The sequence below is a fragment of the Aedes albopictus genome, chromosome 3 (assembly GCF_035046485.1).
Source record: "Aedes albopictus strain Foshan chromosome 3, AalbF5, whole genome shotgun sequence".
Lineage (NCBI taxonomy): Eukaryota > Metazoa > Arthropoda > Insecta > Diptera > Culicidae > Aedes > Aedes albopictus.
This window is the reverse complement of record NC_085138.1, coordinates 115,676,671-115,698,774: the sequence shown is the minus strand read 5'-3', so window position 1 is coordinate 115,698,774 and position 22,104 is coordinate 115,676,671. Positions and strand designations below refer to the sequence as shown.

Genomic DNA, 22,104 nt, shown 5'->3' with positions numbered 1-22,104 from the left:
CACAGTCGACGTAACCACCATTGGCAATGCCAGCATTCACAACCTAATATCTATCATTCGGGCGTAATTGTGACCTGTTTTATTTAATAGAACACAAGATCTAATCACTAGCTAGATGTCAACGTGAAAAAAATCTTAAGTTTTCCATCATTCATTCCTAAAATCCCAAAAATGTGTTGAAAACTACGCTTACGTCAACTATGCGAATATGGGCAGTATAAGTACTTCCGCCCACAATTAGGTCCAAAGAAAATCATGGACGAGGATGTCATTACCAACAAGCTTACAAGACTTACGACCAGGTTTTTATTGTGCTGTACGTATACAACCAATTATATTTTACTTATATTCTTATAAAACAGCATGCTCCCAATCACAACATTTATCAACAACGTTTACCCATTATCACAACAAAAATCACCACGACTTTTGTGGACTAGTTGCCTTATGTCACCACTACGGGCTGTCGCTTTTCGAGCATTACCTCAGGATCCGTTGACATCTTCAGCATGGCTTCAAATTTAAACCGTACATCTTCAAAACGTCCCGTTGTGTGCATTTTAAACTCTCTCAACAAATGTACCAGGACAATTTTCATACTCGACATCGCGTAACGATTTCCTAAAATTGATAGAAACAAAATTACAATAAGCTGAAATTCCTTAAAAAGAACGTCTTGAGGTGGTTTCCGTTTTCCTCACCAATGCAATTCCTATTTCCACCACTGAATGGAATAAACGCAAACGGGTGCCGACCTTTGCTCCGTTCGGGCGAGAAATTCTCCGGATCAAACTTGTCCGCATTGGGACCCCAGATGTCCTTTCGCCGGTGCAAGTTGAGAATGCTGACGACCAGAATGTTACCCGCGGGGACTATCACTCCATCCAGTTCGGTATCCGACGTCGTGTATCGCATAAGGTGTGGTCCTATCGGAAGCAATCGCAGGCACTCCTTGATGAACATCTCCATGTACTCCAGTTGCCGCAGATTGTCCGAGGTGAACTCAATTTCCCCGGGGAAGACTTCCATAATTTCGCGGTACACTCTCTCCTGCAGTTCCGGGTAAAGTGCTAGCAGAAGCGAGATGAAACCCAGCTCGTTGCCGGAAGTATCACTGCCCTGGAAATGCGATGCCGTGAGCTGAGAATGGCTAGAAACTAATCCAGTGAAGCTTACCGCAACGAGCATTGTGTAGACGTTGTGGATGATTTCAATTTCAGTGAAATTATTTTTTTCCTGCTCATCGAGAAGCTGCTCCACGAATATCTGCGGCTTACGGTAGCCATCACACTCGGTGTCACTGTTCTCAAGGACAGGTGCATCTTTACTGCGGCGAGTTCTTGCTTCCTGGATGATCTGTGGAAATAACAAGATTTTTTATAGATTAAAACGAAGCGTAAGGCGTCGTAAACATGTTTTTAATGCTCTAAAGACCTCTATGCGTCTGGATCACTTTTTCGTGGAACAGAAAAGTGAAATTCATACTTAAAGTAACGATTAACTTGAACACTGTATGCACTGGCGGTTTGTTATGATGATGCCATCATGTATTGGAGGAAAATATTTGTCTATGGCAATAAGACATTAATCTGAAGAAATGAAAATTAAAACTGTTGTTGTGTACGTTTGGAGGTTATGGCTTACAAATTCAAACCATCCAACTCAGTATCAGAATAGTTCAGATGATCAAGGAAGCCTCTAAGTCTTAGATTCAAAGATGTATATTTAAGTATCACGTGACTCGACTGAACATCTATGACTACCAAAACGCATTATACTGAGTTTGAAATATAGCCGATGCTTTACTACGAGTGCAGATCTGGTGGCCTTATGTATAGTGATACTTACACTACCCGAATAAAAAAATTGGAATCGCTTTGTCTAGTATTCCAACACCCCAATTGAAAATTGCAGCAACCCCAGAAAGTTTGGCATCACCTGAAGACTTCATCATTTTCTAAACTGTATCTCAAAAACCGTATCCCCTGCATAGCTTAGACCATCAGCAAAGTTGATCAGAAGGTCTATGGTTATCAAATAGTAGTAAATTTAGTGCGGAATTCCGCCGCTATGTGGCGCTAGTATGCATTTAAAACGAAGTACTTTGTCATGGTTTATCTCATGATTCTGACCACCTAGAAAGTTCGTGTCTACAACAAAGTTGATCAGAAGGTCTATGGCTATCAAATGGTGGTTTTGTGGTAATTCCGCCACTATGTGGCGCTAGTATGCATTTTAAAACGAAGTACTACTTTGACAGAGAATCTTATATGTGGATCCAAGGAAGGATACCTACAGTAAAATTCAAAGACTTCTCCAGATTTTTTTTTTCAGAGATTCCTATATAAGAGTTCCTTCTAAGATTACTTCAGGTATCCTTAGGGGATTACTTATACTTGAGAGATCCTTCATGGAATTTCAACAAGAATTCATCCTGGATTTTCTTCTGGAATTTCTCTAGGAATTCTTTAGAGGATTCCTCATGCAAATCCTTCCCCCTACTCTGAAAGATTGCCTTAGAGAGATTCCGCTGAAAATCCTTCGAGGATTCGGCTTACATGATGAACTGGAAAATTATCTCCCACGACTGATTGGGATAAATTCTGATATTTCTGCACTTTAAATGTCAGATCATTACAAATGTATGCAGAAAAACTCAGCTTCAGAATAAGTTTTGGGTGTGCACGATGCTTTGTTACGAGTGTAGATCTAAAGGCCTTGAATACATAATATTATAGGTGACCTCAGATATCCCTGCCGCTCTGGAAATTTATCGCCAATGGCTTGCATTGCATGTATGAGTTAAATGAGTAATTTCTGATATATGTGCACTAATTTGAACCAATATCTCAACTTCAGAATAGTTTGGATGATCCAGGATGCCTCTAAGAGGTATATACAAGTATCACATGATTCAACTGATCTTCTATGACCACCAAAACGCACTATGCAAAGTTTGAAATGTATCTGATGTATTTTTATGAGTGTAGATATAAAGGCCTTAACTCCAGAATGATTTGAATGGCCCACGGAATCGTCATTGATGTGGGATCAATCTCGCATACTCTATTTTACAAGTATGGATCAAATGAAATTAGTTTTTACATGCATCCTATTACAGGAAAAGGCCTTGCAATCAGAACTCCAGAGCGTGTTATGTTGCCTAGAACATCGCCAGGTCATGACAACCCTTATTCCATGTTTCGAAATATATCTTTGAATGTAATGAATAAGGTTCAAGTGATTTAAAAGGTAAACAAAAATATTTGTATTCAGTAGACTACGTTCAAAACTTAAGAACGTTTTAGATAACCTGGAGATCTATGCTACAACTGTTTAAGAAAATAAATCATTTCTACGTAACAGCTACAACCCAAACAAGGAGTTCTGTGCAGTTTTTACAAAAACATATCACATTTATGTAGAAATATAACTCGCCCTGTTCTGCTTGTCCTTTGACAAACACGCGAATTCCCTCAGTGAGTGGATAACTGATTTCTTTAGACATTTATTCGACGATTGTCTACAATTTCTCATCGGGCTTTTAAAAGATGTATCAAAAATTCAGTAGAAAAATATGTACAGGGTTTTATTTTTTCAGTTTCAGGAATTAAATTGAATATTTCACTAGTTACCCGTAACGTACCCGTAACGTACCTTGTAATGGTGGGTTACGGCGTAAGATTTACCATAACAAATTTTGATCTTGTAATTTTTTAGCTTTGTAAATTTAAATTCAGGAAAATTCCAAGATCACAATTTGGTCTACTTTTTTGTATTATGTTTTTCATTGTTAATCAACCATTTGTTTCAGGAGGATTCAGGTAGTTTTTGTCTATGTCTAGAGAGATTTATTTCCGAAAATTATGTAACTGTTGTGAGCCTATCACCATTAAATACTATTTTGTATTTCAGATGTACAAGGAGACAACCCTGCAGTCTGGACGACGAATCATCCTTCTTATTTTTTGAATGGTCAAGATCGCCATATCATTCGGTGGCGGGTAGACCACGTTGTGCGCGTCGTTTTTCTTAGAGTCGAGTGTCGTAATGTAGCGATTTTTTTTTTCGGATCGCCAACTTTTTTTACTCGTTTTACACGATCTTGTTTTTTTTAGATAAATTGAGATGTTTTTTGTTGTTGTTTAACACGTTTTTTTGTCTTTTTTTTCCCTTTTTTTGTTATTTCTCGAGTCGCCAAATTTTTTTCCACGCGTTTTAAAAATTTATTGTAGAGTTCCGATGACCCTGGAGGGATCGGTTCTGCTTGGGCCTCTCCTCACTGAGTAGAAACATAATTATTTAGACAAGAAATAGAAAAAAAAATCTCTTTTGATTGCCGGCTTTCAAAAGATTAAATTTTAATCAAGTAAACAACCAATGCCGTGGGTCCATCGCCAGCTTTTCAGGCGAATCCTTGACCTACATAATACATCTCCCAATCACCCACTCCGTAGTACTTATGGGAGTGTCACTGAGTCAGAGGCCTCTTAAATAAGTGCTACATCAACATTTTCTTCCCCTATCCCAAGTTACGGTAAAGATGGGCGTGGCCGGGAATAATGACATTTGTGCTTTTGGTATTCTTGCATAAGATTGGAGCAAAGTTAACTCCCCGGCCTTGTTCCGAAAAGTAATCCGAGCAAGATTAGCAAAAGGTACATGAATATTGTTAGTGTCCAATCTACGAAGTATACCGTAACTACGCTAACGCTAACGCTAACGCTTAAATTGAGTATTTCACTAGTAATTCCTCTGATTTTTTTCGAAAGAATATATTAGAAAATTAAACATGGATTAGTTCAGAAGTTCCTGCATAAATTTCAGAAGTTCCTTTCTGATCTTTGACCGAATCCTCCAGAAATGTATCGAAAGATTTATTTAGAAAACCATCCATGGATTCCAGTAACTAAATCTCCTGGTATTTCTTAGGAAACGCTTTCGGCGATTCCTACAGGGAACTCTTAAGAACTTTCGCCAGGAATGCCTTCGGAGGTTTCTCTGATGATTCCTTCAGAAACTCTTCCAGGGTTTCGTTTGGTAAATTCATAGTTTCCAACAATTCCATAGAATCCTTAAAAAATTCCTTTTAATTTTAGTTTTTTTTCAGAATTTCCTCCAGAAGGTTAACCTGAAACTAATCCAAGAATTCCGCAAGAAAAAGGTCTATGGGTTTCTTCGGAAGGTCCTTCATAGATTCTTTCAGAAATCCGCACAAGAAATTATTCAGGAAATCGACCACGAATTTTTTTTAATCATAGGTTAAGAATTTCTTAAGAAATTGCTTTAAGAAATCATTTAGAGAATTTGAAATTTCCCTGGAGGTTCCTTCGCAAATTCTTTATAAGATTCCACAATAAATTTGTCCAACAATTCCGAGCTTTTTCTCCAAAATTGCTCCATGAAGTCCTATAGAAAGTCCTCCATAAGGTTATGATGATTAACCTGGGCTTGTAAGGGGAATATCTGTAAATAAAAAGAAAATCGGGTTAAGTACGGTTCCTTTGAATTCCACTAAGAATTTGCATCCTTTGACAGATACGTATTTCGACCTCAACTGTAAGGTCGTCTTCAGTGTCTTGTACTTGACTCGACTCGACAAGTACAAGACACTGAAGACGACCTTACAGTTGAGGTCGAAATACGTATCTGTCAAAGGATGCAAATTCTTAGTGGAATTCAAAGGAACCGTACTTAACCCAATTTTCTTTTTATTTCCTCCATAAGGGTTGTAAACCCATCAAGGTTGTTTTTTAGAAACTGTGATTTTTCAAAAATACTTCCAGGGATTTTTTTTGAAGAAACTTCTCCAGCGCTTTCTTCAAATATTCCTAAACGGAATATTAGAAAATTTTCTTTGAGAACTCTTCTGGGAAGATTTCCATGGGTTCCTTCTAAAATTCCACCAGGGATTACTTTTTAAATACTTCTTGAGATTCGTTTAAAAAAATGCTGGGAAATTTCTACAGGATTCTTTTATCAATTCTTTCAAAGAAAGTCTTCCAAAGATTACTTCAGAAATTCGTTCAGGTATTTTATAAAGAACTCCACCAGAGATTTGTTCAAAAATGAATTTACAAACTTCAATGAAAATTGTTGCAGGAATGTGTCCAGAATTTTTTTCATGGAATCACTCATAAAGTATTGCAGGAATTCCTCCATGCGATTCTTGCATTTTTATTTTCAGTGATTCAAACAGAAATTCCTTCAGAATTTCCTCCAGATATCCCTCCATGTATTCACCCAGAAATTTCTTCGACATTTCTAAAAAAGTATAATTCTTTGAATTCCTTCACGAATTCTTCATTGATTTTTTTTTTCAGAAATATTTTCTTTGGTTTTTGCCAGGAATTCTTTAAGAAAGTTCTCAAGAGTAGTTTTGAGCGATCTTTACAGAGGCCCATCTAGGCATTTCTTCAGAAATGTCTGTAGGAACTTTTATAGAAATGCGTATGCCGATTTCACCAGGGACAGTTTCACAAAATCCTCTGTATCAAAAGATTTCTTCTGGATTTTTTCTAAAAACTCCTCAATGTATGTATTTTTAGAGGAATTCCACCAATGGTTTCTCATGAAATTTTACCACCAAGCTCTTCCTGGATTTCTTTCAAGAATTTCCCTGACTTCTTCTTCTTCTTCTTTATGGCCCACTGGGACTGGGCCTGCCTCGCTTCAACTTAGTGTGTTCTTTGAACACTTCCTCAGTTATTGATTGAAGGGCTTTCTATGCCTGCCATTGCATGAATTTGTATATTGTGAGGCAAGTACAATGATACCACTATGCCCAGGGAGTCGAGAAAATTTTCCCGACTGGAACGGGAATCGAACCCGCCGTCTTCGGATTGGCGATCCATAGCCCTAACCACTAGACTAACTAGAGACCCCAATTTCCCTGACATTTCTTCGAATATACATACATACATACATTTATTTGTTCAACATCATTAAGACAAGACATAATCAACAATAGTACGCCACAATACTCGGTTTGTGGCTGCCGCTCTCCATCCTCGGTCGCGCCCAATGCTCGCCAAGTCACGCTCCACCTGGTCCGCCCATCGTGCTTTCTGCGCTCCACGCCTTCTTGTGCCAACCGGATCAGTTGCAAACACCAGCTTTGCAGGGTTGTTGTCCGGCATTCTTGCAACATGCCCTGCCCACCGTATCCTTCCGGCTTTGGCCACCTTCTGGATGCTGGGTTCGCCGTAAAGTGCAGCGAGCTCGTGGTTCGTCCTTCTCCGCCACACACCGTTCTCCTGCACACCGCCGAAGATCGTTCTTAGCACGCGTCGCTCGAAAACTCCGAGTGCTTGTAGGTCCTCCTCGAGCATGGTCCATGTCTCGTGCCCGTAGAGGACCACCGGTCTTATTAGCGTTTTGCACATAGTGCATTTGGTGCGTGGGTGAATCTTTTTCGACCGCAGTTTCTTCTGGAGCCCGTAGTAGGCCCGACTTCCGCTGATGATGCGCCTCCGAATTTCACGGCTCACGTTGTTGTCAGCCGTCAGTAAGGATCCGAGGTAGACGAATTCCTCCACCACCTCGAAAGTATCCCCGTCTATCGTAACATTACTACCCAGACGGATCCGGTCGTGTTCGGTTCCGCCTACCAGCATGTACTTTGTTTTTGAGGCATTCACCACCAGTCCGACCTTTGCAGCTTCGCGTTTCAGGTGGGTGTACAGTTCTGCCACCGTTCCAAAAGTTCTAACGATAATGTCCATGTCGTCCGCAAAGCACACAAATTGACCGGATTTTGTGAAAATCGTTCCCCGGCTGTTGAGCCCGGCTCGTCGCATCACACCTTCCAGCGCGATGTTGAAGAGTAGACATGAGAGTCCGTCACCTTGTCGCAGTCCCCGGCGAGATACGAATGAACTGGATAGTTCACCCGAAACCCTTACGCAGTTTTGCACACCGTCCATCGTTGCTTTAATCAGTCTAGTCAGCTTCCCAGGAAAGCCGTTTTCGTCCATGATTCTCCATAGCTCTGCGCGGTCGATACTATCGTATGCCGCTTTGAAGTCGATGAACAGGTGGTGCGTTGGGACCTGGTATTCACGGCATTTCTGGAGGATTTGCCGTACGGTAAAGATCTGGTCTGTTGTGGACCGGCCGTCGATGAAACCGGCTTGATAACTTCCCACGAACTCATTTGTTTTAGGTGACAGATGACGGAAGATGATCTGGGATAGCACTTTGAAGGCAGCATTCAAAATAGTGATCGCCCTGAAGTTCTCACATTCTAAATGGTCGCCTTTCTTGTGAATGGGGCAGATTACCCCTTCCTTCCACTCCTCCGGTAGCTGTTCGGTTTCCCAGATCCTGACTATCAGCCGATGCAGACAGGTGGCCAACTTTTCTGGGCCCATCTTGATGAGTTCAGCTGCGATACCATACTTACCAGCTGCTTTGTTGGTTTTGAGCTGGTGAATGGCATCCTCAACTTCCCTCAGCGTGGGAGTTGGTTCATTTCCGTCCTCCGCTGCACTGGCGTCGTCGTTCCTTCCGTTGCCGTGGGCTCCAGTGCCTACGTTCTCCACGCCGTTCAGGTGCTGATCGAAGTGCTGCTTCCACCTTTCGATCACCTCACGTCCGTCCGTCAAGAAGCCTCCGTCTTTATCCCTGCATATTTCGGCTCGCGGCACGAAGCCGTTGCGGGATGCGTTGAGCTTCTGATAGAACTTCCGTGTTTCTTGGGAACGGCACAGCAGTTCCATTTCTTCACACTCCGCTTCTTCCAGGCGGCGCTTTTTCTCCCGAAAGAGGCGGGTCTGCTGTTTCCGCTTCTGTTTGTAACGTTCCACGTTCTGTCGAGTCCCTTGCTGCAGCATTACCGCCCTCGCTGCGTTCTTCTCCTCCAAAACGGTTCTGCACTCTTCGTCGAACCATTCGTTCCGTCGATTCCGTTCCACGTACCCGATGGTGCTATCTGCTGCGTCGTTGATGGCTGCTTTCATTGTACTCCAGCAGTCCTCTAGAGGGGCCTCATCGAGCTCGCCCTCGTCTGGCAACGCGGCTTCGAGATTCTGCGCGTATGCTGAGGCGACACCCGGTTGCTTCAGTCGCTCTAGGTTGTACCGTGGCGGTCGCCGGTACCGTACATTGATGATGACGGAGAGTTTTGGGCGCAGTTTGACCATCACCAGATAGTGGTCGGAGTCGATGTTGGCGCCACGATAGGTCCTGACGGAGAAGTGCCGTCCGTCAATCAGATTTGAGATTCCGTCTGCTGTGGTGATCTCCAGGTGTAACGATAAGGGAGACTGTGTTGGAAAAAGATGCTACGTATGGCCATATTTTTGAAGGCGGCGAAATCAATGAGTCGTAGGCCGTTTTCGTTCGTTTTCTGGTGGGCGCTAAACTTACCAATCGTCGGTCTGAATTCCTCCTCCTGGCCTACCTGAGCGTTCAAATCTCCTATGATGATCTTGACGTCGTGGCTTGGGCAGCGGTCGTACACGCGTTCGAGCTGCGCGTAAAATTCGTCCTTGTCATCATCAGTACTTCCGGAGTGTGGGCTGTGCACGTTTATTATGCTGAAGTTGAAGAATCGGCCCTTGATCCTCAACCTGCACATTCTTTCGTCGATCGGCCACCAACCGATCACGCGCCTTTGCATTTCACCCATCACGATGAAAGCTGTTCCCAGCTCGCGTGTGTTGCCGCAGCTCTGGTAGATGGTATGATTACCTCTAAACGTTTGCACTATGGATCCTGTCCAACACACCTCCTGCAGCACTACGATGCCGAACCCGCGGTCCTTCAGTAGATCGGCGAGTATGCGGGTGCTCCCAATGAAGTTGAGAGATCGGCAGTTCCACGTACCGAGTTTCCAGTTGCAAGTCCTTTTTGTTCGCTGGGGTCGTTGCCGTTGGTCTCGGTTCGTATTATTCTGTTGCTGATTTTCCGTTACAATGGTTTTTTACGGCTGGCTCGTAGGGCCTGACACCAACCCCCTACTTTCCGGAGGATTTTTCTTCGAATATGTTTCCAGATATTCATTTAAAAGTACTTGTTGAGATATTTACGAATATTCTACTGGAGGTTTCTTCAGAAATTCCTTCAGAGATTACAAGTTTTTTCGCAAATTCTTCCAAGAGATCCAAAGACTTTTTAAAAATTGCTTACTTCTGGGATTTTATCGGGGGTTCCTGCAAGAATTGTTTCAGATATACCTCCAGGATTTTTTTCAGAAATTTTCCAAGCATTGCAATGATGCACTAAACTAAAAAGAATCCCTGAAGCAGTTCATTATAAACTGTACCTCTGAAGCTTCTCAGGAACAGTTCTTGAAAATTTTCTGGAGTGATTATTGAACAAAAAGCCATAAAAAATTAAAGTAAACTCCAGGTGGATTTCGGAATGAACGCCTGAAAGAATTCCTGTAGAAACTTCTTGAGATACCTTCTTTATTCCAAGGAAAAGTGCTTGAGAAATGTCTAAGGAGATCCTTAAATGATTGCTGAAGATATCCGTAGATGAATTTCTGTAAATATCATTTCATAAGTGTCTACAGCAAATGCCGACAAAGGTACTTGCGGAATTCTTAAAGAAATTTATCAATACATTTTTAAGGATTTTTGATTCCTATAGAGAATTTTTCATAAGAATTTCCAATAAAATTTCTGAAGGGGTTAGTACACAAAAATCTTCAAAGTACAACCTGAAGAAATTTCTGTGGGAAATCCAGTAGAAACAAAAAATAAATCCTGGAGAAATTCTTCAGGAAACCACTGAAGATATTTTTGAAAAAAAAAACTGTTGAAGGGATCTTTGAAAGAATACCAAGCAGAGCTGGAGAACCAGTGCTGTCATGGTAAAACGAGAGCTGATTGATGAATATTTACAAGTCTCAGCGCCCCCTATACTGGTAAGCCCCCATATGAATGACATCAATATTACAACTAATTCCGGGGAAAACACTCCATTAATAATTTCATGTTTTTGCCTTTCTCGTACACCAAGTGTACTGGAAAGGCTTTATGTTCACTCCAAAAATGACTTTTTGATAGGAGGCTCGGAGGGTCGAGTCACATATACCAATCAACTCAGCTCGACGAATTGAGGTGATGTCTGTATGTGTGTATGTATGTGTGTATGTATGTGTGTGTGTATGTGTGTGTGTGTACAAAAAAACTCACATCACTTTTTGGCAGTAAACTTCAACCGATTTTAATGACCGATGGTTTATTCGACGCGGAATCTGGTCCCATTGTTTCCTATTGAAAATGGTTCGGATCGGTCCAGCCGTTCCGGAGTTATGGCCATTTTGGTGTTCCGGAACGGTACCCCAGGAAGGGACCAGATATGAAAATGCATCAAACCTATGCATGCGACACATCAAACCACGGCATGTTCGATAACCTGATGAGCGGTAAGCAGAAAAATAGTCTAGGACCATATCTGAACCGGTAGTGTTCCCGAACCGGTTCTGGGCGTCCCGCTGGAAGTGGCCAAATATACAATTGTGCCAAACCCATGCAAGCGACACATCAAACCACGGCATTTTAGATGACCTGATGGACAATGAGCAGGAAAATCATCTCAGACCATATCTGAACCGGTAGTGTTCCGGAACCGGTTCTAGGCGTTCCACTGGAAGTGGTCAAAAATACAATTGAACCAAACCCATGCATGCGACACATCAAACCACGGCATTTTAGATGACCTGATGGACAATGAGCAGGAAAACCATCTCAGACCATATCTGAACCGGTAGTATTCCAGAACCGGTTCTAGTCGTCCCGCTGGAAGTGGCCAAATATTCAATTGAACCAAACCCATGCATGCGGCACATCAAACCACGGCATTTTCGATGAACTGATGGATAATGAGCAGGAAAATCATCTCAGACCATATATGAACCGGTAGTGTTCCGGAACCGGTTCTAGGCGTCCCGCTGGAAGTGGCCAAATATACAATTGAACCAAACCCATACATGCGACACATCAAACCACGGCATTTTCGATGACCTGATGGACAATGAGCAGGAAAACCATCTCAGACCATATCTGAACCAGTAGTGTTCCGGAACCCGTTCCGGGGTTCCCGCCGAAGTGGTCAAATCTGAAAGAGAAACAAACCCGTACATGCGTCACATCAAATAGCGGCTTTTTAGATTACCTAATGAACGGCCAGCAAGTGTTTCGGAATCGGTTTTGAGTGGCCGGAAGAGGCCAAATGTAAAAGTAAACCAAAGCCAGGCATGTGACACATCAAATCGTGGCTTTTGTGATAACCTGATGAATAGTAAGCCTTACGTCTCACTAAAGATAACTGGTAGTGTTCCGGAATTGGTTCTGAGAGTCCCATCGAAATTGTCAAACCCTGCATGTGACACCTTCAATTTGCAGCGTTTTTGGTTAACCGATGAGCAGTTGACAAGACAATAATGTTAGGCCATATTTGGTTCAACCGGTAGTTACCCGGAATCAGATCCGGGTAGTAAAATGTAAAATTTAACCAAACCCATGGATGCGGTACATCAGATCACGACCAGTCTTGTAATCATTCGCCACTTTTCACTACCTTCATTTCGTTGCCGCAGTCGGGTGTCAGTCGGCTTTGTTACATTCGTGCGCTATCGTTACCTCTTACCTACACACAACACGAGCAGTAGAACGAAGATCAATAAACATAAGAAAGGGTCAAATCAATGTCATCTGACACGATGACGTGTGTCTAATTCTAGCTTTACGCATAGATTTTCAGCCAATTCCGATTATGAATGTTAATATTAGTTTATTATTGCATGTTGCATTGAATACGATACACAGGTGGGCAACATAGCTCTTATTATGGAAGAAGACAGGAATAACAAAAGCCGAACCGTCTCCCGAAGCCGCTATCGTGGTGAACTGCATTCGTTTGACATTTTTGTTTCGAACAGTAGTTCGATTGCTTGTGTTGCGAGTCGGAGACAAAGGCCGAATATCGACGAAAATGTTCAAATGACTGGGATCTCTTACAAGACTGATCACGACTTATCGACAACCTGATGGAAAAATAGGGTCAGACCACATTAGATTCCCGGTAATGTTGCGGGTTCAGCTGTGGCTTCGAAAGTGAAGCATTCATGCGATATATCAAATCGCGGTGATTAGGTAAAGGTGAAGAAATAGCAATAAAATATTCTCAGACCATAATTGGGACAACCGGTAGTGCCATGGTCCATGACTCATGGAACCAGATCTGGCTATCCCACCGGAAATTACCAAATATAAAAATGAACCAAACCCATACATACGACACATCAGATCGCAGATTTTTTGATAATCTAATGAACGGTTATCAAGAAAATAGCCTTAGATCACATTAGAGACTAGCTGTTGTGTATCAGAACCAACGTTCATAGATAAATAAATAGTGGCTTTGTTTAATGGCCTGATAAACATTAGGTATGAACAACAGTGACGAAAAGGTCTAAGTTCTCATATATGCGAACAAAAAATAGACAAAACTAAAGCGATCTCATCAAATCGTACCATTTCAGATTCCTAAGGTGTAAATTTATAGCAGAATGGGTCAACGTTGAATGGAAAAATAAGAATTTGATCGCGTCAAAAGAAGATGGTGGCTGTTTTAAGGAATTTTGAGCTCTAAAACTAAAATATGTTCGGAGTCCACCAGAGTATCCAAGATAGCGGTCCAAAGTCCAAGATAATGGCCCAGTGTTCAAGATAGTGCCTATTTTATAGGATTTTTAATTCTTGCATTATGGGCATATTTTGTATGAAAATATGTCCAGAATTCAAAATTTGTAACCAGAAAACCCAAGCTGTGCGCTGTTTTACAAGGTCTGCAATATGACTATAGTTTGAATGGGGAAGAATGCCGGTCTTCGTCCAAAACTGGTAACCAGAAAATCATAAACGACATGCCAAAATTCAATACGGCGACTATTTTATGTAATTGTAGGTGAGAGTCCAAAAATGAATACCAGAACATCCAAGATGGTGTCTCAATATTCAAGATGGCGGTTAGTTTAGTTGGGGTAGATATCCGGAGTCATAAAATGAAGACCGGAAAATCTAAAATGACGTTTCAAAATTTTGCGGCTTCATGACACTTGTTTGGTTTGAGTTTTGGATCGTTGTCTTATATTTTCTGAATATTGGATGTTATGCTAATGTAAAATGTATCCATATTGAGTAGATTTAGCAAGCAGTTTTCATTTTGTATTTATGTCAATGTCATCAACATGTCGCTCGAGTTTTGTTGAAAGGATATTTTAAAGCACGAGAAAGGCACCATCACCGCTAGGTGGATTAATTAGGGGTTTTTTCTGTAATTATTATAGAAGGGGCATTCTTGCAGGTATTCCTTCTATGAGCTCAGCAAAAAATCTTCTCAAGCTTCCCTCAGAAGAATTCATTCCTTCCTTTCTTGTTCGGCTCTAGAAATTCCTTCGTGATCACTTCCAGAGACATCACCGAAAATTCCTTTGGGGATTATTATAGGATTTATCAAAACTTTCCGCTTATTTATAGAAAGAAGACTCTTGCAGGATTGCCTAGAATGATTCAAGTGAGAATTCCCCCAGATTGCTCCAGTACCCATTTAAAATGCATTCCTGCCCATGCGTTTCATTTAAAAAAAATCCTCTGGGATCCCTTCAGGATTTATTTGCGGAACTCCTTCAGAAATTTTCCTTGTGTCTTCTGCAGTAGTTTCATAAGAAATTTCTCTCAATAGATTCATCTTGAAACTAGTTCACGTGTTTGTTCTTGGCAGTGATTTAGGAATTATTTCGAAGATTCATTCAAAAATTCCTCAACGGGTTCAAAGGGAAATGCAGAATTATTTTCTCTGGAACTTTTTCTGGAATTATTGTGGGAATTTCTCTAGAGTTTCCTCCTGTTCTTATTCCATACTAGCTGTCCCGGCAAACTCTGTCTTGCCAATCTTGTGGTGGTTTGACAGCTTTTGAGCTAATTTAAGCACCGCACTCTAGATTGGTTTGATTAAGATCATGTTGATTTTCTTCCCAGTTCATAAAAATCAGTACTTTATCAATTTTATAACTTTTGGAGTTGATTTTCGTAACTCTTTATACATATAAACACAGCCACCATGAATACGAATCGAAACGTGCAAGGGTCATGCTGATCGGTTCGGCCATTCATGAGTTTTGTTGCCTCAAAGGGGCTGCAAACTCATTTTTATATATATTCCATATATGCAGAGGTCATCTTAACTATTTTTTTTTAGAATTTTCTCTAGAAAATTCTTAGTAGTTCCTGATAGTTCCTCCAGAATTTTTCTTCAACAGTTCCTCCAGGGATTATTGGTTTATTTAGATCTTACTTCAGGGATTTATTAAAAAAAAATCCGGAGATGTTTTAGAATTTTCTTCAAAGACTTTCTCAGCAATTCCTGCTGAATTTACTCCAGAATCTATTTCTTTGCATTTTTTAAAGAATTTATCAGGAAATTATTCTATGAATACCTGCAGAAGGTTCTCTGCTTTATCCACGTATTCTGTCAAAGATTATTTAGAAAAAAAAAATCATTACACAGAAACTCATTCGGAAGTTTTCCAAAAAAATGTCCAGGATGTTTTTTGTTTCTGTAGGATTTCGTTCAGAAAATTCTCCTTCAGGAATTTTTCATTAGAGATTTTTATGTAATTATTCTTGAAGAAACTGTGTATGAAATTCTACTATGCTTCCCCCATAGCTCCTCAAGAAATTTGTCATGATTTTTATAGGAGTAAAGGAGGTATCTTAATGAGTGTGTTCAGTTATTTTCTCAGGAATCATCAAGAATTTCTTCTAGTTATCTCCAAAGTTATAACAAGGTTTTTTGAAGAGATTTCTTCAGGCCATCATCGTGGGATTTCTTTAGAATTTTCTTCACAGATTATTTCAAGAATTCTTCCAGGCATTTTTGCGTTATTTCTGGAGGAACTTCTGGAAAAGTCCTTTCGGGAATATATGATATAATTTCTATATGCATTTTTGAAAGAATCCCAGGAGATATTTCTTTCGGAGATACAGGAGCAAATAAAAAAAAATGTATAGGAATTTCTGCATGAATCCCACAATGAATTTTTCCTGGAATTCTTCAAGCAATCATTAGAAAGATTTCCAAAAGAGTGTCTGTAGGATTTTTTTCAAGGAAAGTTTTTGACGAATTTCCACAAAATTTCATAAAAAAATTTATGAAACTGGCCCTGAAATTTCTGAAAGAATTACTTAAACTTTGACGAAGTATCTGAAGAATCCCTGACAGCATATCATTACCAGTTCAAGCGAGTATTTATGATAAAATTTCTGAAAGAATGTTAAAAGAAGTTTTGAAAAACTTCCTGTAGAAATAACTGGAGAAATGCCTTGGGTGGAATTTCTTGAAAAGATTATTAGGTAAGTTTCAAGACAATTGCTGAAGAAGTCCTTTGATTTAATTCCTTATAAACACCTAGATAAGCTTCTGTGAAGATCCCTTAAAAAAAACTCTTGAGATTTTTCTAAAGAAATTCCTGTTGAAATTTCTAGGCAAATGTATGAATAAATTCCTCAAAGAATCCGCAGAGAAATTCTTAGTGTTATCCTTAAAGGAAATGCCGGAGATAATTCTTGGGAAATATATAGATAAATATGTGGTAGACATCCTGAAGGAATCTCTGTATGCACTCTTGCAGAAATTTCTAGAGGGATTCCTGCGTGATTTTCTGGATGAATCCCTGTAGAAGTTGCTGAAAACATTCTGGTGAAAATTTTCAATGGAATTCTTAGAGCAATTCCTGAACAAATCTGTGGTGGACTTCGTGAAGAAATATCTGTACTTATTCCTGAATGAATCTGTGGAAGAAATCTCCGGAAAAAGTTCTGAAGAAATCTCCAGCGAAATTTTTTAAGGAATCCCTGGAAGAATTACTGAAGAAAACTTTGAAAGAATTCCTGAAAAAGTCTGTGGACGATTTTCTAAAGAAATCCAAGAAATTACAGTAGGAATTTCATTCTTTGGATTTGCTGAAGAAATCGCTGAAAGCATTTCTGAAGAAATCCGAGGATGATTTCCTGAAAGAATTCCCGTAGGGATTTTTTAAAGCATTTATGGAGGAATTTTCGAGGAAACCCGAGGAAACCCCAGGAGTTCCTGAGTTCTGGAAATTCTAGAGCATTTCTGAAGAAATTCATGTCGGATGTTCTGATAAAACTATCGATAAGATTTTTTTAAAAGATTTTCTAAAGAAATACATGAAGCAATTCTGGAAAGAATCCATGGAAGGTTTTATAAAGAAGTTCTTTTATTAACATCTGGGGTAATTAAGAAAACTTTGGAAAGGAAATTTTGAATGTTATTAGGAGTTGTGCGAACATTCCGAGGGCATTATTGGCAAATTTATTTTTATTCTCTGGAAAATTTCCTGAAGGAATTCCATGGAATTTCGACGTATATGAAAGAGTTATTTATTTTGTCCAATTGAACAGCTTTGCGGAAGATGTGAAGTCTCCACCACTACGGATAAGTTGCGAATTACTTAATTCTTGGCAATTAATGCCACTGATCATTACAAAAAACTTTATCGAAGACACCATGAACCGGAAATGTTTCATTTGAATCGCTTCACTATGCTTCACTCACCTTATCTGCGTAATAGTAAGCCTCCTTTCTCAGTTTCACGTCCTTTCTATAAGCACTCGTCAAACGATATATCTTCTCGGAGTAGAATTGAACTCTAAGAAACCGCATCGAAGCCAGGTGGAAAATTCTAACAATTGAAAACACTTCATTAATTAATAACACATTCATAAAAGTCCATCCACTTCATCTCACTCATTAATCAACGCGCTCAACTTAAACACATCCGGATTCAAATTGATGTCCACTCCAAATGTGGTTCCACAGAGCATCTCCAGCGCACACCGCAAAGTATAATCAGTTATTTTCACAGGTTCCCCTTCCGGACAGGACTGCAACCTTTTCACCATCTTTCGGGCACAATCATCGAACGTCGAAAAAAATCCATTCAGGATCTTCTGGTTGAACGTTGGGTTCAGGAACTTTCGTTGATTCTTCCAAATGTGATCTGAAAGGGATATAGAGGATCCTCTTTTGAAATGGTTGTTTCGCCGCACAGTTGGTGTCGCGAATCTTACACTGAGCACCGAACAGTCCCTTATCCAACTTGAAGAAATCGTACAAAAACGGCTTTTGAAGACACTGGGAGAGAATTTTTTGCGCCACGTCCGGGTCATTGGTGCAAAACAGCCGAAACATTCCCATCCGCATTTGGAACAACTTGGACGGGTGGTTCAGCATGCGGGCAAATCTTATGAACGTTTCTTCATTACTTATTGCCGCGAAGTGCAACGCATTGCCGACGATTGGATAGACCGGCTCCACAGTTGGTACACTTTCGGCAAAGGCAATGCTTCTTTTGTATCTGACATACTGTGCAACACTTATTACCACAAATAAAACAAGGAACAGCAATGTTAATAACATTTTGCCTACTAGTAGTTACCGTTCCTGAGATATTCCCATGCAAAAGACCGTCGCGAACTAACCGGAACCAACGGAAAGCGAGTTTGTTTTATCGTCTCACTGGAGCAGTGGAAATGTGTCATGTGCCCAGATTAATTCCTACGTTGGCAGCCATTAGGATCACCTTTGATCTTGGCTTGGAAGAAAAAAAGTGCCGGCATTGTCACTGGCTGCGCCATGTGTGCATGCACTCTGTAGTACCTAGGTACATTGTTATTATAGAATTAATCGTCTGAATGAGAGATCAAGTCTGCTGCTGCATGGATCCCAGAATGTCATCCAATTCAGATGACACACATTCAAGTGTTTGTTGTTTTCTTTGAAAGGATTGTTAACACTCTTACAATGATGTACTCATCCTACTTATTTGCATGCTTCATCATCATCAAAAAATCAACGGGAAAATTTTCAAATGATCCATTAATAGCTTTTCAATATTCCATCTAATGAAGCAGGGGTTTTCAGAATTCCTGTCGAAATCCTCGGAGGAATTCCTGGAGGAATCCCCGGAGGAATTCCTGGAGGAATCCCCGGAGGAATTCCTGGAGGAATTCCTAGAGGCACTCCCGAAGGGATTCCTGGAGAAATCTCCGGAGGGATTCCTGGAGGAATCTCCGGAGGGATTTGTGGAGGAATCTCCGGAGGAATTCCTGGAGGAATCTCCGAAGGAATTCCTGGAGGAATCTCCGAAGGAATTCCTGGAGGAATCTCCGTAGAAATTCGTGGAGGAATCTCCGGAGGAATTGCTGGAGGAATCTTCAAAGGAATTTCTGGAATAATCTCTGGGTGAATTTCCAGAGTTATTTCTGGAGGAATCCCCAGAGAAATTTGTGGAGTAATCTCTCGATGAATTGCTTGAGGAATCTCCGGAGGAATTCCTGGAGGAATCTCCAAAGGAATTCCTGAAGGAATCTACGGAGGAGTTCCTGGAGAAATCTCCGGAGGAATTTCTGAAGGATTCCCCGGAGGAATTCCTGAAGGATTCCCCAGAGGAATTCCTTGAGGAATCCCTGGAGGAATTTCTGCGTCCTGCAAACTGGTAACTGCTGGAGTAGTCTTCAAAACGAAAATGAGGAGGAATCTCCACGTATAAATTCTGGCAAAACTATTAGAAAATCCCATAATATGAATAGATGGAACAATCCACAGAAGGAGCTTCTGAAGAAATTTTCAGAGGAATCTCTAGAAGTAATTTTTGCAGAAATTTCCAGACAGAACTCCTCAAGAATTTCTCAGAGGAACTCCTGAAAGAAAATTCTTTAGGAATTCGCAATTTCCTTCCTACGAATTCTCCAGAACTACTGGGGAATTCTCTGACAATTTCTTCCGAGGAGATTTTGTTGTTTGTAACCGGAATGAATAAAATAAATTTAGAGTAAATGACTCATCAAAATCACCTTTTGGTGAGATTACCAACACAAGACAAGAGATTCTATCTCCTGTCAGCAGTAAAATGTGTGCATCCTTCCAGTTTGTTACGGTTGATTCGAAGAAGGCTAACAATTGTGCCTGAACATTGACCAAGCGTATCCTTTGGAGTTTACCCTTCCACTAACAACGCCCAAATTCCCGTGACACATAGGCCTGAGAGATCGTAGAGTTGTCTACATTTTTCATAGGTGTCCAAAACTAACCATCCTTTCCCATCCCCCAGCAGTCGCAAGGACGTGGCCAGGACAGATCTCGACCATTGGAGGATTACGTCAGTCTTGTCTAAGAGTCAGAGATTAGTTTCAAATCTTTGTGCTTTGGTTCAGACGGGAAGGAGGCAACCCTCATAACAGCGGTCTAGGACTGTACCACCTACGAATTTGTGCGACTCGCTTAATGCCAAATCCTTCCAGTTTGTTACAGATGAACAACTTATCTTAACACCGGTGCAATTACCAGCACTCTTTTTGTGACACACGCATTACAACCACGAAGCCGCTACATTCTCGTCGAACCATTTGTTCCTCTGACTCCATACCTTCAGAAGTTGTTACGACATATGTTTGTCGTACACCATGAGTTTAGATATTTGAAGCCTCTCATTGCGATTTTCGAGTAATAACTTCGAGTCGGTAAACACCCGAACTAACAATCTCAAGTCACAAACAAGCATGCATACTGAATTGTTGCTTTATAATAGTAATGATAACTGTACTAAAATCATGCTGAACACATTACAGTACAAATGCTTTATCAATTGAAAAATTATACGTTGTTCAACCATCCGTATCTGTATAACCAAAACACTGTTGAAAAGTAAAATAAAGTTTCTACTTGACTTGCAGTATTTTCTTTACAAAATAGTTTAATAAGACCGTTCTCTGCTTCTTGTATCTGTATAATATGTTTTTCACAAGTCGAGTCAACGCTTTCGTTACTTTGACTCAGAGAAGATGAAAAACACCCGTTTTTTTTCTGAACAGCGGCTGAATTGATGTGTTGTTCAGTTGTAAACCACCACCAGGTTTCTGAACCAAAGTTTCTGAAGGGATGCTCAGATACAGCGATGCCACTATCAAACTGAAGAAGGAAGGGAAGATTTCCAGCGTGTTCACTAAGGATGGAGTCATCTTTGTCAAGGCCAAGCCGGATTCCCAGGCACAACCCGCCAATTCGCCGGATCAATTGCAATCCTTTGGATAAACATCTTTACCTTTCCTAGTATATTCATTTTCCTACCTTACTTCCCATGTACCCCTTTCTTCAGAATCTCCATGATCCCCTCCGTTCCTAAAAGTCAAAATAAAATACCTTTCCTTATAGCTTTTCTTTGTTCCTTCACTTCTTCCATTGTCTCAGCTCCCTAGTTTTCCTTGATTCCTTCCTTCCTGAAAGTTTACTTGATATGGATGGACGAGAAATGCTTCTGTTGCTGCTGCTGTTCCTGCTATTGCTGTTGCTTGCTGTTGCTGTTGGGGTGAATAACTGCTGTTATGCCACTGAATAAGAATGAGAACTCCAATCAATCCACAAATTGAATAACTACTACTTGATGTAGATGAAAATGTATATGTACTACTTCATAAAGTTTAGTTTAGTTCCTATTTCCTCATTGTTTTACCAGTTGATTCCTCTATGCTGCTGCATTAATTTGCTCATTTTTGATGGCGGTTGATTTGCACAATCCTCTTGCACGTCCAAATGAAAGTTTCTCCTTCATTCCTCGTGCTGTTATGAATGCTGCTCTACTCGAAAGTCAAATAGGGTGCCTGTACCAGTTATCGCACTACCTAAGAAAAACTATTTCTACAAAAATAAGAAGAAGACTGACGAATGTAAACAATAAGTCAAATGATTGATTAGTCTACATACTTTATAGGAAAAATATAAAACCAAAGCCAAAACTACTTTTAGTATTTATTACGGCGTGTGCCAATGATAGGAACCCTGTACCAGTTATGGACACATTTGTTAATTTGGGTTCCACTTCGCACTATTTGCATGCATTCCTTATGGGATTTGCCATAACTGGTACACTATGGCGAAATAGGGTGCAAGGAGGCCGAAAAGTTAAGGAAAATGATTTATTTCTACCATAATTTGAGCAAATTGTGAAGTTTGAATGATTACAATCATCTTTTGTGATCGTGATCTGTTGTTCACGAAATTTTTCTTGTT

At 40.4% G+C, this 22,104-nt stretch overlaps 1 protein-coding gene across 1 annotated transcript; it reads right to left on the bottom strand.

The window, feature by feature from the left end:
• Positions 1-305: 305 nt before the first annotated feature.
• LOC109405720 (cytochrome P450 4c21-like) lies at positions 306-18,530 on the bottom strand. Its single transcript, XM_062859213.1, has 5 exons — positions 18,108-18,530; positions 17,785-18,037; positions 17,593-17,719; positions 702-1,356; positions 306-621 (listed from the first exon to the last, which is right to left on the bottom strand). The coding sequence occupies exons 1-5, from the start codon at positions 18,454-18,456 to the stop codon at positions 446-448; spliced, it is 1,560 nt and encodes a 519-aa protein (XP_062715197.1). The 5' UTR covers positions 18,457-18,530; the 3' UTR covers positions 306-445.
• Between the last annotated feature and the right edge of the window lie 3,574 nt (positions 18,531-22,104).